The 16902-nt window shown below is 32.6% G+C and overlaps 1 protein-coding gene across 2 annotated transcripts in view; it reads left to right on the top strand.

Moving 5' to 3' along the window:
• Positions 1-16902, top strand: part of LOC118180005 (thioredoxin domain-containing protein 11) — a 72407-nt gene that overhangs the window by 43381 nt on the left and 12124 nt on the right. For both annotated transcript variants that reach the window (XM_085823508.1, XM_085823507.1), the window contains exons 11-12: positions 7208-7320; positions 12420-12500. In XM_085823508.1, coding sequence (XP_085679634.1) covers positions 7208-7320; positions 12420-12500 — 194 coding nt within the window. The remainder of the gene's footprint in view (positions 1-7207; positions 7321-12419; positions 12501-16902) is intronic.

The raw sequence follows: 16902 nt of genomic DNA, 5'->3' as shown, positions 1-16902 counted from the left end.
GACGACGATGCTTCGTTTGTTCACATTCCCAGAAAAATCCTCCAAAACGGCAAATGAGTTATTACGAGTTCAAGGAATGTAATGTAGGACTGTGTGTAGATCCCTGTTTTAAAATTTTTCATACGAAAAGAGAATTTTAAGTAATATATTTAGTTTTCAGATGTATAATGTTAAAAGTCCTAAAATGGTGAGTAATTATAATAAAATGTGTAAAATATGCATTTAAACAAGAAATAAGGTAATTAAAGTATATATATAAAAATATCTATAAAGCATAAGCCGTTTAAATACTCTATAGAGCATTATTAAACAATGCGTTGATACTTCGGAAATTTCATGGATTTAGGCTTAGTAGCAAAAAAGCCCCCGTCCCTGGAGAGATGCTCGTGGAAGACACTGCCGGCCTCCACGATAAGCACGCGTTTTCGCTACACGGCTCAAAGGGGTTAATGTATTCATGAGGCAGTGGAATATGTCACCCTAGGAAGCACCCATGACATTTCCAAAATATATTTATGTGGCAATCCAGTTAGGAGTGTGCACACAATGGGCAAGAGCTGATTTTTTGCCTTCAAATTCAACAGTCATTTTTCTGATCAATATTTGTTTTTGTTGCATTCTCTTTTGCTAGTACTTTTTACTTCCTTGTACGAAGTAAAAAGGAAGTATTGTAATTGTGAGAAGCTTCAGGCAGCATATTTCAACGAAAACATCCATTTTGACCGCTATCGAATGCAATTTAACGATGTTTTTGCGTGATATCTGTACGTAAGGACAGAATAAAATACTCTTTTCCTTCAAAAAAATTATAAAACTGCTTTAAAATTAATTCTGAAGAGAATTTTTCGTGGCGTCTGTACGAACGTATGTACGTACGTGCATGCATACGTACATATCTCGCATAACTCAAAAACGAGTAGCCTCAGAATGTTGAAATTTTGTATATAGGACTGCTATAACATGTAGATGTGCACCTCGTATTTTGGTTGCAATCGGCCGCACCAAACGTATATAAATATATTTATATATATATCCACTCTGTTACCTGGCTCAGTGATCTCACCTTCTTTACTCTTATATGTTTGTAAATTGTACATTTTTTGCTTTAAAAATGATTGAATTATGTTGTTTTTATCTTCCGGTTAAAGTTTTTATGCCTTTAGTAAATCTGTGTGCAATATTTTTAGAATTATCAGCAATTTTAAAGTTGTTTAATTGTTGCTAAGCCCGTTTTTAATGGCAGCCATTGATGTTTACATTTGAAACAGGAGACTAGTGGATTTGTTGCTAATTTTGAGAAACTTAGCTTCGCAACAACAAAGATAACGCTTTCATTTATTATTGCCAATTAAATCATGCTTAATTCTTTCTGGAATTTTTTCGACGAAATAAGCGTTTGAGATTTACTTCGTAATTTTTAATATAGATATTTTGAGTTTTTATGTATTTTTGCCTTCTCGCGAAGTGAGAACTGAATTAATTGAATGAGAAATACTCAATCGTCTGTGAAAAACTGTTTCTTTTTGTTTTGTTTGCTTAATTTCTTTTATACATCGTTCTAGCTTTATTATTTGAATAGAACATGTAGCAACAATTAGATAATTCTATTCTTTAAATGATATAAATTTTGTGCATTATGAGTTATGAACGAAATATATACGTTAACTGTTATATAATTATTGGATTATATGACAGTTAACTTAGTTTCCGTTATATAATTATTATATAAGTTAACTGTTATACAATTATTAATACTGTTAAGTGAATCTAGCGCCAGAGTGTCGCCATGATAAACAAATACTAGAGGGAATTTAAAAAAATGCATTTATTCTATTGTTGTTTATGCACTGTCGGCGAAGTAGATTTAATTCAATCCAATAAGTTTAAATGAAATGCAAGAAAAAATGCGTATAATTTAATATTCCAATTTAATATTCCAATACAAGGAAGTCATGTGGTGCACACATCAGATTTTTTTCTCTTATAAGAAATCATAATGAGACTATGGACTTTGCTGACCGATTAAAAAAGAAAGTGTTGCATTTCTATGGAAATGTAACTTTTTGTTCAACAATAGAGAATGAAAAAATTCACATAAAAACTATGCTTTTTGTTGTTCAGAGGCCGATATTTAGAGTAAAGAAGCCATCGATTTAGAACAAAACACTTTATTTACACGTATAATGAATAAAAGGATCACACAGGTAATCGTATTGATCATCACACAGCAAGTAACATCTCACCATCTCTTTACGCTCGAAGCTCGAATGACGGATGTGTCGGTAGAAGAGACAGCTGCTCCATCATAATTAATACGCATGCGCATAAGAAAAAACGTTCGCTCGCCTCTACCCAACACACCCTTCCTGCGAGTAACATTTTTTCAATACAAAAATGAAATACAAACAACATATAACACATTACATTAAGAAATTAAGGAAATTACTTTCAATGTATACATTAATTTTTCTTCACTGACACTCTTAGTAAGAAAATCTGCAATCATATTATCAGTTTGTGAATATTCCATCTTAATAACATTGTCCTTTGTTAAGTCCTTCATAAAATGGAAACGTAAGTTCATGTGTCTGGATTTCGTAGAAGATCTTGCACAGTTGATCCACTGGATGGCAGCTTGACTGTCTGTATTCAAGACCACTGCACCATTCAAAAATTGTTTACATTTTAATTCTGATAATAAATTTACAGTCCAAATAATATCCTTACAAATTTCAGAAATAGAAAATAATTCTGCTTCACAAGTAGACAGACTAACACTTTTCTGCTTACGACATTTCCAAGAAATCAATGAATCACCTAGTAAAATAGTACCACCAGAAAATGACTTACCATTTTCTGCATTTCCCCAGCTAGCATCAGCGTATGCATTTAAAACTCCAAAATCATTGCTATAGAAAAGTTTTTTATTTTTTGTACCTTTTAAATACCTTAATACCCTTTTAGCCATAAGATAATGCCTTTTTTCTGGTACATGATTAAATTGTGACAAATAAGTTGTTACAAATGATATATCAGGACGCGTTCTATTCGCTAAATATAAAAGTTCCCCAATTAATTCCTGATACAAAATTGCTTCAATTTTTTCATTTGTACGTGAAAAACCTTTATCTGCCCCTTTAAAGATTGGCGTTTTCACTGCTTTAGAATTTTCCAGATTGTGTTTAGTCAATAAAGATTCAATATATTCTGTTTGAGACAAACATATACCATTTAAGTTTTTCTATTTGCATTCCTAAAAATTTTGAATTAGTATTTTCATGTAACTCAAATACATTTTTTATTTTAGAAACAATATTTTCAAGCATTTCTTTATTATTACAGAATACAGCTAAATCATCAACATACAAACACAATATAAAAATGTTTTTGGTATCATTATAAATAAATATACAATTATCAGATGCTAACTGTACCAGCCCAAGCTTTTCTAATTCATTTTTTATTTTCATATACCAATTTCTACAGGATTGAGGCAACCCATAAATACTTTTCTTCAATTTACATAGTTTACCTTCTCCAATCAGTTTTTCATAACCAGGTGGAGGAGTCATATACACATCCTCATTTAAGACACTGTACAAGTACGCTGTTTTTACATCATAAAATTTAACAGTTAAGTTTAATTTAGCTGAAGGTGCAAGCAATAATCTAAAACATTCAATGTTAACTACTTGCGAATATGATTCAGTATAATCCTTATTTTTTATTTGATTAAACCTAGCCGCTACTAATCGCGCTTTATATTTTACTTCCCCAGAGTCTCTTTCCTTCAAAGTATACACCCACTTACTTTTTACTAATTTTGTTTTTTCAGGCCTCTCTACTATTTCCCACACTTCGTGTTTATGTAATGAATCTATTTCATTTTCCATTGCGGATTTCCAGTCATACCAATTAGCACTTTGTTTTGCTTCTGAAAAATCATTCGGAACATTACTGATTATACTTGACTCTAGTTGTTTTGATTTGAGCCTCTCAGATCCTCTTAATGGTATTTCATTTCCATATTTATTACTTTTGTCATAGCTATCAGATGTTTGGACTTTATTCCCCCTGTCATCACCCCCGCTACAACGGCTTATGTCGGCGATTTCGAAATTCGATGAGTCATCATATTCGTTTGCTTGAGTATTTTCCGTAACAACCAATTCGAGGTGTGGTTTTTGATCTACTTCGTTTCCCTTTCCTTTTAATTCTTCAATATCCCAAGTTTCTAAGGCTTTATTTTCCCCCATATAATTACTACCCTTTAAAGATTCGTTAAATTTAACTGATCGTTCTTCAATTATTTTGTTACTTGCTGTGTGATGGTCAATACGATTTCCTGTGTGATCCTTTTATTCATTATACGTGTAAATAAAGTGTGTTGTCCTAAATCGATGGCTTCTTTACTCTAAATATTGGCCTCTGAACAACAAATGGTAGCAGAGGTCCGTGGATCGAAACCACGCTCTGCTACCATTTGTTGTTCAGAGGCCGATATTTAGAGTAAAGAAGCCATCGATTTAGGACAACACACTTTATTTACACGTATAATGAATAAAAGGGTCACACAGGAAATCGTATTGACCATCACACAGCAAGTAACATCTCACCATCTCTTTACGCTTGAAGCTCAAATGACGGATGTGTCGGTAGAAGAGACAGCTGCGCCATCATAATTAATATGCATGCGCATAAGAAAAAACGTTCGCTTGCCTCTACCCAACACTTTTTAAATGATTGAAATTTATGGAGTGATATCTCTGCAATTCTCTGATATTTTTAAGTGAAAACAGATCACTGTGCCTGGGGAGAATGAAAGCATGCACAGTGCAAAGATGTGCATGGTGCTGAAGTGCAACTCTCTGATATTTTTTGGGGGGAGGGGGAGGAAGCTAAAAAAATATTGTGCACATGTAGCAAACAGCACATGCATAAAAGCTGACTTTTTTTAAGCATGTTTTTTTACATTTTTAACTTTAATTTGTAAGGATCCTAAGTTTTACTAATGTTTATTTTATTTTGAAACTGTACTATCACTTCTTATTTTCTACTTCCGGCCAGAATTAAACACTTTAACTTATTTATGCAAATTGTCTTGCTAATGCCAAGTACTTAAGTTGTGGCTTTTTGCCAAGCAAGAGAGAGGAAGGAGTTATTGGAAGCAAGCCGTTCGCCATTGTAGTTTCACCAGTTTTCACTTGGTTGCCTTCAAGGCCAGAGGTTTAGTCCTCTCGATAATTGCAAACGTATCGTAGTTTTAGCAGCTCGGCGTACTACATACGGACCTTTGTTAAATAACGACCAATCTTAAAGCTAGGCACTTGTATACTAATTCAAAATTAGTTTTAGTTAGTAGTTTTTATATTCTTACGTTCAGACCACAAGTGGTTGGTCTCTGTATTCCGAAGTTTTGGAAATACCTGTAAAGATAGAAGAATAAAGGGTTTCGTATACCCTTCCTGCTTGTATTGTCTACTTCACAATTTCTTGATCATAGCTTGAGTAAGCTCCCTGTTCCGAGTCAGGACAATTCATGTTTCCAAAGCTAGTCAAGAGGAATACAAGTCCTGATAACATGGGTACCGATGTTTTTCACTGGGATGCGGGGAGTGTTTGGGAGTGCTAATAAGGCTGTTACTGTGAGTTTGTACTGAATAAAAGAAGTTGACCGCTAATCACTTAATATACTCTTGTATAAGTTCGATTTGAAGGTCTCTGTGAATATAGATGTTTGGTATATACCAAGGAGCATTGATAATTTCTCGTAGAATTTTATTTTGCAGAATTTGTAATTGTTTAATATTGATTTTAGCTGCATGTCTCCAGATCGGAGCTGCATAAAGGAGAGCTGGACGAAGTATGGAGAGATATAAAATTAAATTGTTTGTAGTAGATAAGTTGCTTTTTCTACCAAGAAGAGGTTGCATAGTAGCTGTGGTGATTTAAAATTTTTGTACTATGGAGCGGAAGTGGGTTCTGAAGGTAAGTTTTTGGTCAAGGGTGACTCCAATGTATTTGGTTTCATTAATACAGTCTATTTCTTCATCAAATATTTCAAGGTGTGGAGGATAACATTTCATGTTTCCTTTACGGAAAATTATTGCCTTAGTTTTATGTATTAATTTTAATCCTCCAAAGGGTGAGCCATTTTTCCAGTTTTATGAGATAGTTTTGGAATTGGTTTCTTACAGCGATAACTGTGCAGTTTTTGGTTTCTTACGGCGATCTCTCTTTAGTAAGTATGCCGGCAAAGAGTGCAAGATGAACGGAAGGGTCTTTAGGGATGCCTTATGTATAAATAGTAAAAAGGTATGGCGAAAGTGCCGACCCCCGTGGGACACCAGCATTGATTACTCTGGTGGTTGAGTAAGCAGTACCGATTTTGATTTTGTTGCTGAGAAAAGAGGCTATTAAGCGAATAAAATGGCCTGGAAAATTAGCATTATTTTTATTTATTCCTTGTGGTCATGTATATATCATGAGGCCAAATTGTACAAAGCATTTTTCAGTTGTAGTTACTATGACTTGCAGCTATAATAATCTCTGCAGTTATATAATTATAGAGTATAATATATAGTTATAATATATAATAGCATATCTGCAGCTTGCAGAGCTTTCTGAATTCTTTCATTTGTATAAGTATTTTAATTTTTAGTCTTCCGTTTACCTTTTGGGTCTTCTGAATTCTTTCATTTTTATAAGTATTTTAATTTTCAGTCTTCTGTGTACTTTTAAACAATCAGTCCGTGTAGGCTTTCTGAATCCTTTTATTTTTTTTATAAGTATTTTAATTTTTAGTCTTCTGTGTACTTTTAAACAATCAGATTTAAGTAGATTTTAATTTTAAATAATAAGCATTTTAATTCTCCCTTGTAAAAGGGCAGAAACCTAGGATGTATTGTTTGAATATCGTCCTAGGCACATTAAGACACCTTGTCGATACTTAGTGCACTTCAGACATATTTAAACTTTTTTAATATTAAAATTAACACCAATAATATATTGTTTAAAAAGTGTAAACAGCTTTATTATAGGAAAGTATGTTATATGTAGTACTTTTCTCATTAATTACTTCTCCCTCCCAGAAAAATAGTCATTGTTTCATCATTAAGGCTTTCTCCCCCCCCCCACTTTATGTCATGATTTATGTGGTTGCTTGATTTTGAGAATGATTCTGTAATTCTGCTTTCTTATATTCTAGGATGTTGTACTCATGTATTATGCATCGTGGTGTGGAGCTTGTTATTCTGTGTCACACATTTTCCTAAGTGTGGCTGATTATTTTTCCAATGTTCAAGGCATAAAATTTGCCAGGTTTGTATATTAAATATTTCTAAATAAATTTTCTGTAAATGTAAAAACATTTTTTTTTTAAATGTTATATGAAAGGTAGGGCAATCTTTCAGAATTTATTGATTGGCATCAACATATTGTTCCATATTTTTATGTAGCTAACCTGATTTAAATTGAAACTAATATAGTAAAATTATAAATTTTTTGGTAATAGTAAAAAAAAAGAAAAAAGAAAAACACTGCTTTTGAATTATTCCTCTCCCCTCTAATAGTTCTAACATTTGGTAGAACTGTGGTATTGGCATACTTTCAAGTACATGTCAACAACAGCTAACCAGTGCAGGTATACACTGAAGTGACAAAAGTCATGGGACAGCAATATGCAAATATACAGATGGCAATAGTATTGCGTAGAAAATGTATAAATGCGAAGTGCTTTGGCAGGGCTTTCATTTGTGTTCAAGTTATTCATGTGAAGAGGCTTTGGCATGATTATGACCACACGACGAAAATTAACAGACTTTGAACGCGGAATGGTAGTTGGAGCTAGACGCATGGGTCATTCCATTTCGGATATCATTAGGGAATTCAACATTCCGAGATCCACAGTGCAAGAGTGTGCCAAGATTATCTAATTTCAGGCATAACATCCCACCATGGATAGCGCAGTGGCTGACCATCTGCACTTAACGACCGAGACTAGCGACGTCTGCGTAGAGTTGTCAGTGTTCACAGACAAGCAACACTGCATCAAATAACCGCAGAAATCAATGTGGGACGTACGAGAGACGTGTCCGATAGGACAGTGAGACGAAATTTGTCTTCCTTGGGCTATGCCAGCAGAAGACCGACTCGAGTGCCTTTACTGACAGCACGACATCGCCTGCAGCGACTCTCGTGGGCTCGTGAGCATATCGGTTAGTCCCTAAACGAATGGAAAACCATGGCTTGGTCAGATGAGTCACGATTTCAGTTCGTAAGAGCTGATGGTAGGGTTCGAGTGTGGCGCAGACCCCACGAAGCCATGGACCCAAGTTGTCAACAAGGCACTGTTCAAGAAGTGGTGGTTCCATAATGGTCTGGGCTGTTTTTACATGGCATGGACTCGGTCCTCTGGTGCAACTGAACCGATCATTGACTGGAAATGGATACCTTCAGCTACTTGGAGATCACTTACAGCCATTCATGGACTTCACATACTCAAACAACAATGGGGTTTTTATGGATGACAATGCGCCATGTCACCGGCCACAATTGTTCGCGATTGGTTAAAAAAACGTTCTGGACAATTCCAGCGAATGATCTGGCCACCTAGATCGTCCGACATGAATCCCATCGAACATTTATGGGACGTCATCGAGAGGTCAGTTCGTACCCAAAACCCTGCACCGTCAACACTTTCACAATTATGGACGTCTATAGAGGCAGCATGGCTCAGTATTCCTGCAGGAGACTTCCAACGACTTGTTGAGTCCATGCCACGTCAAGTTGCTGCACTTCGCCAGGCAAAAGGAGGACCGACAAAATATTAGGTGGTATCCCATGACTTTTGTCACTTCAGTGTATATTGCACACATGTTTGAATATAATTAAAATTATCCATTGTATATTAACTATCATTTCACTAAACAGTATCTGTTGGCTGTAAAAATGCAAATGTTTGCCATGTAGATTTTTACTTTTTCTCACAAATATTCCTGTTTCTTTCAAAATGCTCCTTTTTATTATTATTAATGAACAGAAAGTAGGTATAAACTGTATAATAACTAAATAAATGTCATTCACCAATTCACAAAGTCTCCAATAAGTCAATTTGTGGAGGTGTTAATAATCAGGAACACTAAATTTTTGAAAAAAATTAGATTACTTAGCAGATTTACATACTTTTGAAAAATATTAAATGGATTTGATTTTAGAGACCAGTTATATTGCCCAATGTTTTGTTTAATACATTAAAAATGAAAGTCATTTTTTAAAAATAAATGTTCTTCATTTTTGTATGTTTTTGACACATAATTAATCTATCAAAGAATAAAGTAATAAATTATTTGAAATAAATAAATTTCTTAAATTCTTGACTGGTTTTTTGCCTGTTTGTGGCATGTCTTGTAAATGCTTTTCAGTGGATGTGGATAATCCAAAAGTATCAAAGTTTCTTCTTACAGCAGCAGTTTGGAGAATTTATAGCCCCATTCATATCTCTAATAGATTTTGCATATTTTAAAGTATTAACTATGTCTAGCAATAGCTATTAAATGTATTAGATGTATAACTTTTGTAGTTAGTTTTGAGTAGTGTATGATAAGATTTTAAAGTGCTTTCATAAATAGATTAAATTTTTATCAATTTTTATAAATAATGTTTATATTATATAGCATAATAAAAAGACTTCTGAAATTATTAAAATATTACTGTAAACATTGAAAAATTTTTCTTAGTGATATAAGTTTTTTTTAACTTCTTTTTTGCTAATCTGCAGTATCTTAAAAATTTTATTTATTTTAATAATTATCTTTGAGTAAAATATTTAAATTATTTCACTTCTGTTCTTGATAATTTTTTTAATGTTTAAAATCAGTATTTCTTTTTACATGAATTTAAGTGTAGAATTATGGCTCCTTATTTATTGATTCAATAGCCAAGGTTTTGTGTATTTGTGATGTACCATAATTAAAAAGAATAAAAGTAATAAGCTATTTATAAGTTTCAAAACATGCAGTAAGTGTTAACAGATTGTGATAAAATAGAGACTACAGTTGTTAATGCTACCAACAGAAAATAAGCAAATGTATGCATAACTTATTTGATCTGTGACAGTTAACTTGTGCAGTCACTGTTAAAACTGCATATACTGTATTCTGCAGTGCTGTACTAAATTACAAAATACTGTGCTTTGCAGTGTCAATAAAATAATTTTCATTGCTGTGCTGTTTATTAGACTAAAGCTTTGAAATCGCTTACTGCAGTTGGAAAAGAGAGTTGAAGAAAATGAGAAAATACATTATGAAGGTGCTATATATTGGGAGTACAAAAAAGTCTCCGCTATTTGATATAAAAAAAAAAAAAAAAAATGGTACCACCAGTAAGTTATAGGTAAAATTGTCTGATGTAAATGTCATATCGTAAGGTTGGACATCTGCTAACAACAGAATGGTGTATCTGAGGTCAAAGACAAAGAAATAGCAGAAAGATGAAAGTATATGAAGATACAGAATTGGAAGCATTATTGAAGGAAGATTCATGCCAAACGCAAGTAGAACTTGCACTTACGTTAGGAGTGACTCAACAAGCAATTTCACATTGTTTAAAATCATTGGGCATGATTCAAAAGCAAGAAAATAAAATTCCATATGAACTGAATTCGAGAAGCGTTGAATGCTAATTTTTGCTTAATGCTGCTTGCCAGACAAAAACAAAAGGTTTTTTTTTTGTATTGTTTAGTCACTAGTAGTAAAGAATGGATCCACTACAATAACCCGAAGAAGAAGAAATCATGGAAGCCACCTGGCCATGCTTCAACATCAACAGCCAAGGTGACACCGCATGTTACGGCACCATTTAAAACCTACTCAGAAACATTCAGATGAGAATTTTTCCTCTCCTGTGCTCATTAGACATTGCTCCTGCTCCTTCTAATTACTACTTGTTTCAATTGATGATGCATGGCCCATCTGAGCAGCACAATGAAGCATTCTTCCAATACGGTATCCGTATGCTGCCAGAAAGATGAAGAAAAGTAATGGTTAGCAATGGACAATACTTTGAATAAAACATAACGTACCATTCTTTCACAATAAATGCCCAATTTTTGATTGAAAAAAGGTGGAGATTTATTAGTACTCTTGATAATATGTTATTACTGCATTTAATATTGAACAATATCTTTATTAAGGATTATTCATTGATTAAATTTTACCACGCCTGTGTGTGGTATGCATTATGCATAGCATTGGGTATTATCCATGAACCTTGTAGCTGATGAAAGTTATTTTCTGCAAAAAGAGGTAATTATTGTATATTTGTTTTAGCTTTCTTTGTATGAAAATTCAACATCAGACTTCATTAAAATAATCTAACTTTTAATCCCTTAACAATCGCATAATTTTCAAGAAAACAATAAAAGAAGGTGTCTATTTTTTTATTCAAGAAAATTGTTTAAAAATAAGTGTATGAATACTATAAGTATTTGTCTTTAATTTTTGCATGTTTTTAAAACATGAAATCAAGCAAATTTAATTAATTCTTGAGAAAAAAACAGGGTTAATAAATGAATTGTCAATAATCTTTTTGGGCATTTCTTTTGAATACACCAGCCTGGAAATACCACGGGCCTGAGAAATGGATAGCGAAACCTTAACCCGTAATTTTGATGGGAGTGAGAAGAAAGGAGGTAATATAACTTATTCTGTAAAATCCTCAAGGAAATCCAAATTTTTTTACTGCATTTTAAAAATTCAGTTTTCTTTTAATTGCTGTAGCTAGGGAAAGCTCTTAATGATTTATTTACCTGTGAATATGCTGTTCAAAATAGAAAAAATAGATGGCACTGCTGTGCAGTGGAATGAATGTAAACAAGAAGAGTTTTTAGTTCAGAGAATGTAATGGCAAGTGAGCGTTATGTAATGTAGGAATGAGAAGGGAACCATAGTATTGGTTCATTATACAATATAATTAATGTGAAAATTGGTCTATCTTCTAATAGGACAAATGTATATAGTGCGTACAAATACGTATAAATGTTAAATAACCATCTGATGCTGTACTTTATTGGATGGACTGCCTTGTTTTAATGATGTTCTTATATATGCAAACAGATATTTGCACAACTTATTATTTCACTTTTTAATGCATTTATTGGATATATATTTGATGATTTTGCATTGAAAAATAATTAGTCCCTTTCAAGAGACTAATGACTACACTTCAAGAGAAGAGCATGTTATTTAAAAATACCAAGTTCACACTCCCAAGTCTGCAGGAAACACTTAATTTACATTAATTTGATCTCACCATTTTCATCATATTATGTTGATTGCTAACTATGAATGAAAATATGTGCCTGCATTTTGTATTTTAATTAGAAGTTTGTTTAGAACATCAGTTTTATTTTTTAATTTTAGAATAAGTGGTGAAGATAATGATCTGCCATGGGAGCATACTGTTGAAAAGTATCCAACAATCATATTTTTTCCTGCTGAAAGGTAACACTTTGCTTTCATATTTTAATTTTGGATAAAACAGCTTTTTATATATATAAATTGTTAAGTTTCATGTGTTACATTCACTACTGTGGAAGTTAAAAATCTATATTTTATTTCTAGATTTTGCAGGCTTAAATTATAATTTTGCCCCTGAAATATATATATAGTTTTAGGAGCTACACTGGTTTTCACAGGTTAAACAACAAATTGAAAAATCTTGATAAATCAGCCAAGAATAGTTCAAAATTCTTGAAATTCGGATATGTTACAAATAAAAGCAAGCTGTATTGAGTAGTATTACGTAAAAGTGTGGCACTGCCATTGTTTTACATAAATACGCTACAGCTTAAAACCAGCTGTTTAGGAGGAAATCTCTATTCAGTGAATGACAGCATATTAAACAATTCTGAGATAGCTAGATTGTAAAAATGAATTTGAGGTGACATTTGCCAGGAGAATTGCATTATAGAGTTGTAGGCTGATTAGAAGCTGGTCAAGGAGAGTCTGACATCGCAAAATGACTAAATATCTACATGGAAAGCCACTTACAGAAGCCATTTCTAATTACTGTTTTAGTGTCTCGAAGACCTACCGAAGGTATTCCAAGTGTTACCATTTCTGCAGATGAGTGGTATTTGGGACTTAGTACATGTCTCAGCAGGACTGCAGCTCCATCTCAGCTGAGATCCATGTTTATTTCTACTACAAGAAGGACAGTATGCAGAAAACCTTCTTTATGCTGGGTAACTGGCTCTTACCTCCCACCATCAGAGGGTGGGCACATAGTCATGTAAACTGGACTGAAAAGATGTCTGTTCTGTTCACTAATAAGTCCCACTTTGCTCTACAAAGTGATTCTTGACATGTTTATATATGGAGATAAGCAAACACTCGCTATCTTCTGCCGAATATATGGAAGAGGGATACCTATTAATTAACCATCTGACTGCTCAATTTTTTTTAACAAAATCACTTAAAAATTTTTGCATATTTTTTATTTCATATTTGAAATCTACATACCAATTTGCAAACTTTATGCAAATATGTGAAATTTTGAGAATAATCAATTCCATCTCTTGCAGAAAAAATATTTAAATGGGCCTGTGTTACTGTTCGGGATGATCATACTGCACAAAATGTATTATTGAAGGTCAAACATTGAAACAGTGTGATATGCTTTTAATAGAAGAAAAAAAAAAAAAAAAATGCAAGCCCGCGTATATCACAGGATGAGCAAATTTTGCTGCATTTATGTTGCCTGTAGAAATCGCGGAATAAGCAGTCAGAGAATTGATCCCATAGAGCATGTGTGGGGGAATCTCTTGGGAAACATGATTCTGGCCTCCAGCCTAGATGGGCTTAGAACTGCGTAGTGTGATCAATGGATATTGGTATCCATGTAGCTCATTAACAACATGAGACATCACTGTTAGGCCTGTGTTGCTGTTCGGGATGATCATACTTACTATTGAAAAGTTTTTTGCATTAATTTGTGTGCCCGAATTTAGATGGATTTATGTTTCTTTTGTTAGCAGAAAATGTAAACACTGTATAACATTTACTTGTGTTTTGAAGTTTAAGGGATATAATAAATATTATCGCCAAGTTTTGTCCAATTTTCATGCATACGTTTTTAGTTACCAGTTTTCTGTTTGTTGCTTAATTTTTGGAAATAAGTATACTTACCTTGATGTGCTTCCTTTCTTTTTATTTAATTATGAATTATATATATATAGAAATTTTCATAGTTTAAGGTGTATCTAATTATTTTGAATTAAGGATTTTAATTAAAAGTTAAAAATGTTACCTAAAAAGTTATTTTATTTTCTAAAACAAATTTTTGCAAGGTTTAAAAATTGTATCTGTAGTTAGTTCTCCTTTTTATCAATGAGCTTAAGTATTTCAATATCATAACGTCATATGTGATGCACTGTTTCATTTTTTAATTTTTGTGTATGATGTGTTAGATATCAAGCACTATTTTTCTGTTTTCTTCATATACACTTTGTGCACTGCCGTAAATTGATACTGATAGAAAAATTATCCAACAGTCCTGAAATCATGAAATTTAACATACAAATGATAGAAAAGCAGAATCAATAAAAAAATAGGAACAGATCTTTATGCTGTGTAAAATTTGTTTCCCAAAATACATGTAAGTTACTTTGCTTAGCTTGTATCCAATTCAGACTATTTATGTGTTGTCTGCATTAGCAAATACGAATGCCCTGAACACTCACCTATTGACAATATCAAGAGAAGTCACATTACAGCCTTTAGAAACCAGACTGATCATACTAATAAATTACCACGCACTTGATTGAAGAGATTATGTAATCAGATTTTGTTGTTGACATTCCAACAGGGTACCTATAAATGTCACAGTGGTGACAGTAGGTAAGTTTAAGATAACTCCTCAGGAAGATCATGCAGTTAAGAAACTGTCAATGCACACCAAAAGCTTTGCTATCTGCCATTTAAAACCACTTACCCCTATTCCTAGACATGTAGTATCACAAAGCACTGTTGCCAGAAATCTGGCAGTGCATTTGGAAAGCCATTTACCTTTTAATATCCATTACTTTCATTAATACTTTAAATACCTAAATGATATAATAATTTATCAACAACAGCTAGATTATGTAACTGCAATTACTTTTGCAACAGATAATAATTATTATTAGGGAAGCGATTCTTCACTATTACATTTGACTGGGAAAATTACAGTAAAAACCAGTATATTTGAAATGGGTAGCCATTTGGGATAACAAGGTGTTAAATAATGTGAAGGGATAGACTGTGAGAGAAATATTGGTATCATAATTCCAACTGGAATCATAATCCTTAAATCCTGCATATACTGCAGTTTGTAGCAGTAATATAGATTATGAATTAGTGATAATTATTAAATATTGCATATATTTTTGTTCATAGGAAAGATAGAGTTTAAGCAAAATGCACGGGATTAATTTTGGCTATTTTGTATGAAATAAATAATTTGATAGTGTTATGTCTGCACGCGACTAATTTTAAGAAAAAGCTACGTTGAAAAAGTAAAAATACAGGAGTACGCGCATTTAATATTTAATAAATAGATATCTCATAATTGTACTCTTTTGCTATCCAGAAAAATTGGGAAAATATGAGAATGTTCTTATGCATGATTAAAAAGCTTTTAAAAGCTGTATTAAAACATCTCAATTAAGTTGTTTACTTAGTGGTGTTATTGATTGTGGTGAATTCACGGTGAGATTGGATTAGCTTTCTCTGTGTGTTTGAATTGTTTTCTGTTAAACATTTTAGTAATTTAAAATATAACTGCTGTGAGATATTGTGATATTGTACAAATATCTCTGAGGGAATTTCAGCATGTTAAATTCAAAAGACGAATATTTTGCATTTTGCGTAGTGACAGCACAGTTGTTTTATATTTTATAATTAAATTTGAAACATAAATATCTTATGGTTTGCAGAATGGAAACATATAGCTTTAAATCACTGAGTTTATTAATGAACAATTCACTAAATTTACATGAAATATGGAATAAGTCAAAAACAAATTCAGGAGTCAGGCCTCAAGGTGCACATTTTCAGGTGGAAGACTATGTGCATTCAAAATTTGGTGGCTACTTGTGCATTCAAAATTTGGTGGCTACTTGTGCATTCAAAATTTGGTGGTAAGTGCTGTCTTTTTATGCAGGAACACCCATAATTGTGGTTCGAATTATATTTTGACTTTAAATCATGAAATTACAAATGTTTTGCAGCTTAATTAATTGTAATCATTATTACATTGTAAGTGAATTAACTGCATGTATAATTACATTGTAATTTAATTATTTATTAATTACATTGTAATTGATTAATGCTTGCGCTTACCTCTGCTGTATATCATAATATAGATATAATTACAAAATAATTCTTTTGAAAACAAAACACAAACATGCCTAGTTATTTTTGTGCATTAAGCTGCAGAAAAATTATCATTAAGGGCATAAAGTAAGAAATTAGAATTAATGTTTCACAAAGACCAGAAATTGAAATTCATAATTAATAGATTTCAAATAATCATAGAAAGGCAACAACAAATTTAAAAATGTTAAAACTAAAACATTTCAAACAAGCAAAACCCCTCATCAAAAATTATGAAATTTAAGGAAAAATGAACAAAAACAGAAGAGGAATTCAATCAATCTCAGTGTCACTTCCTCAGGGGGGAGGAATTAATTGAAATTTCTCTTCTACAAAAATCCTTGGTTTTCTGTATCCAGAATTAGCTGATGAACCATTTCAGTGTATTTAAATTATAATAGTTCACCCGAAAATTCTGGCTCTTTCCCCAAAGGAAGGGGGGGGGAATTCTAATGAGAAACACATTAGAAGAATCTTAAAGAGAATTCTA

The sequence above is a fragment of the Stegodyphus dumicola genome, chromosome 9 (assembly GCF_044657685.1).
Source record: "Stegodyphus dumicola isolate Sdum_Otavi_A_Nest chromosome 9, ASM4465768v1".
In the NCBI taxonomy this organism is placed as follows: domain Eukaryota; kingdom Metazoa; phylum Arthropoda; class Arachnida; order Araneae; family Eresidae; genus Stegodyphus; species Stegodyphus dumicola.
Note: the sequence above shows the minus strand (reverse complement) of the source record. Positions and strands in the feature narration are given on the sequence as shown.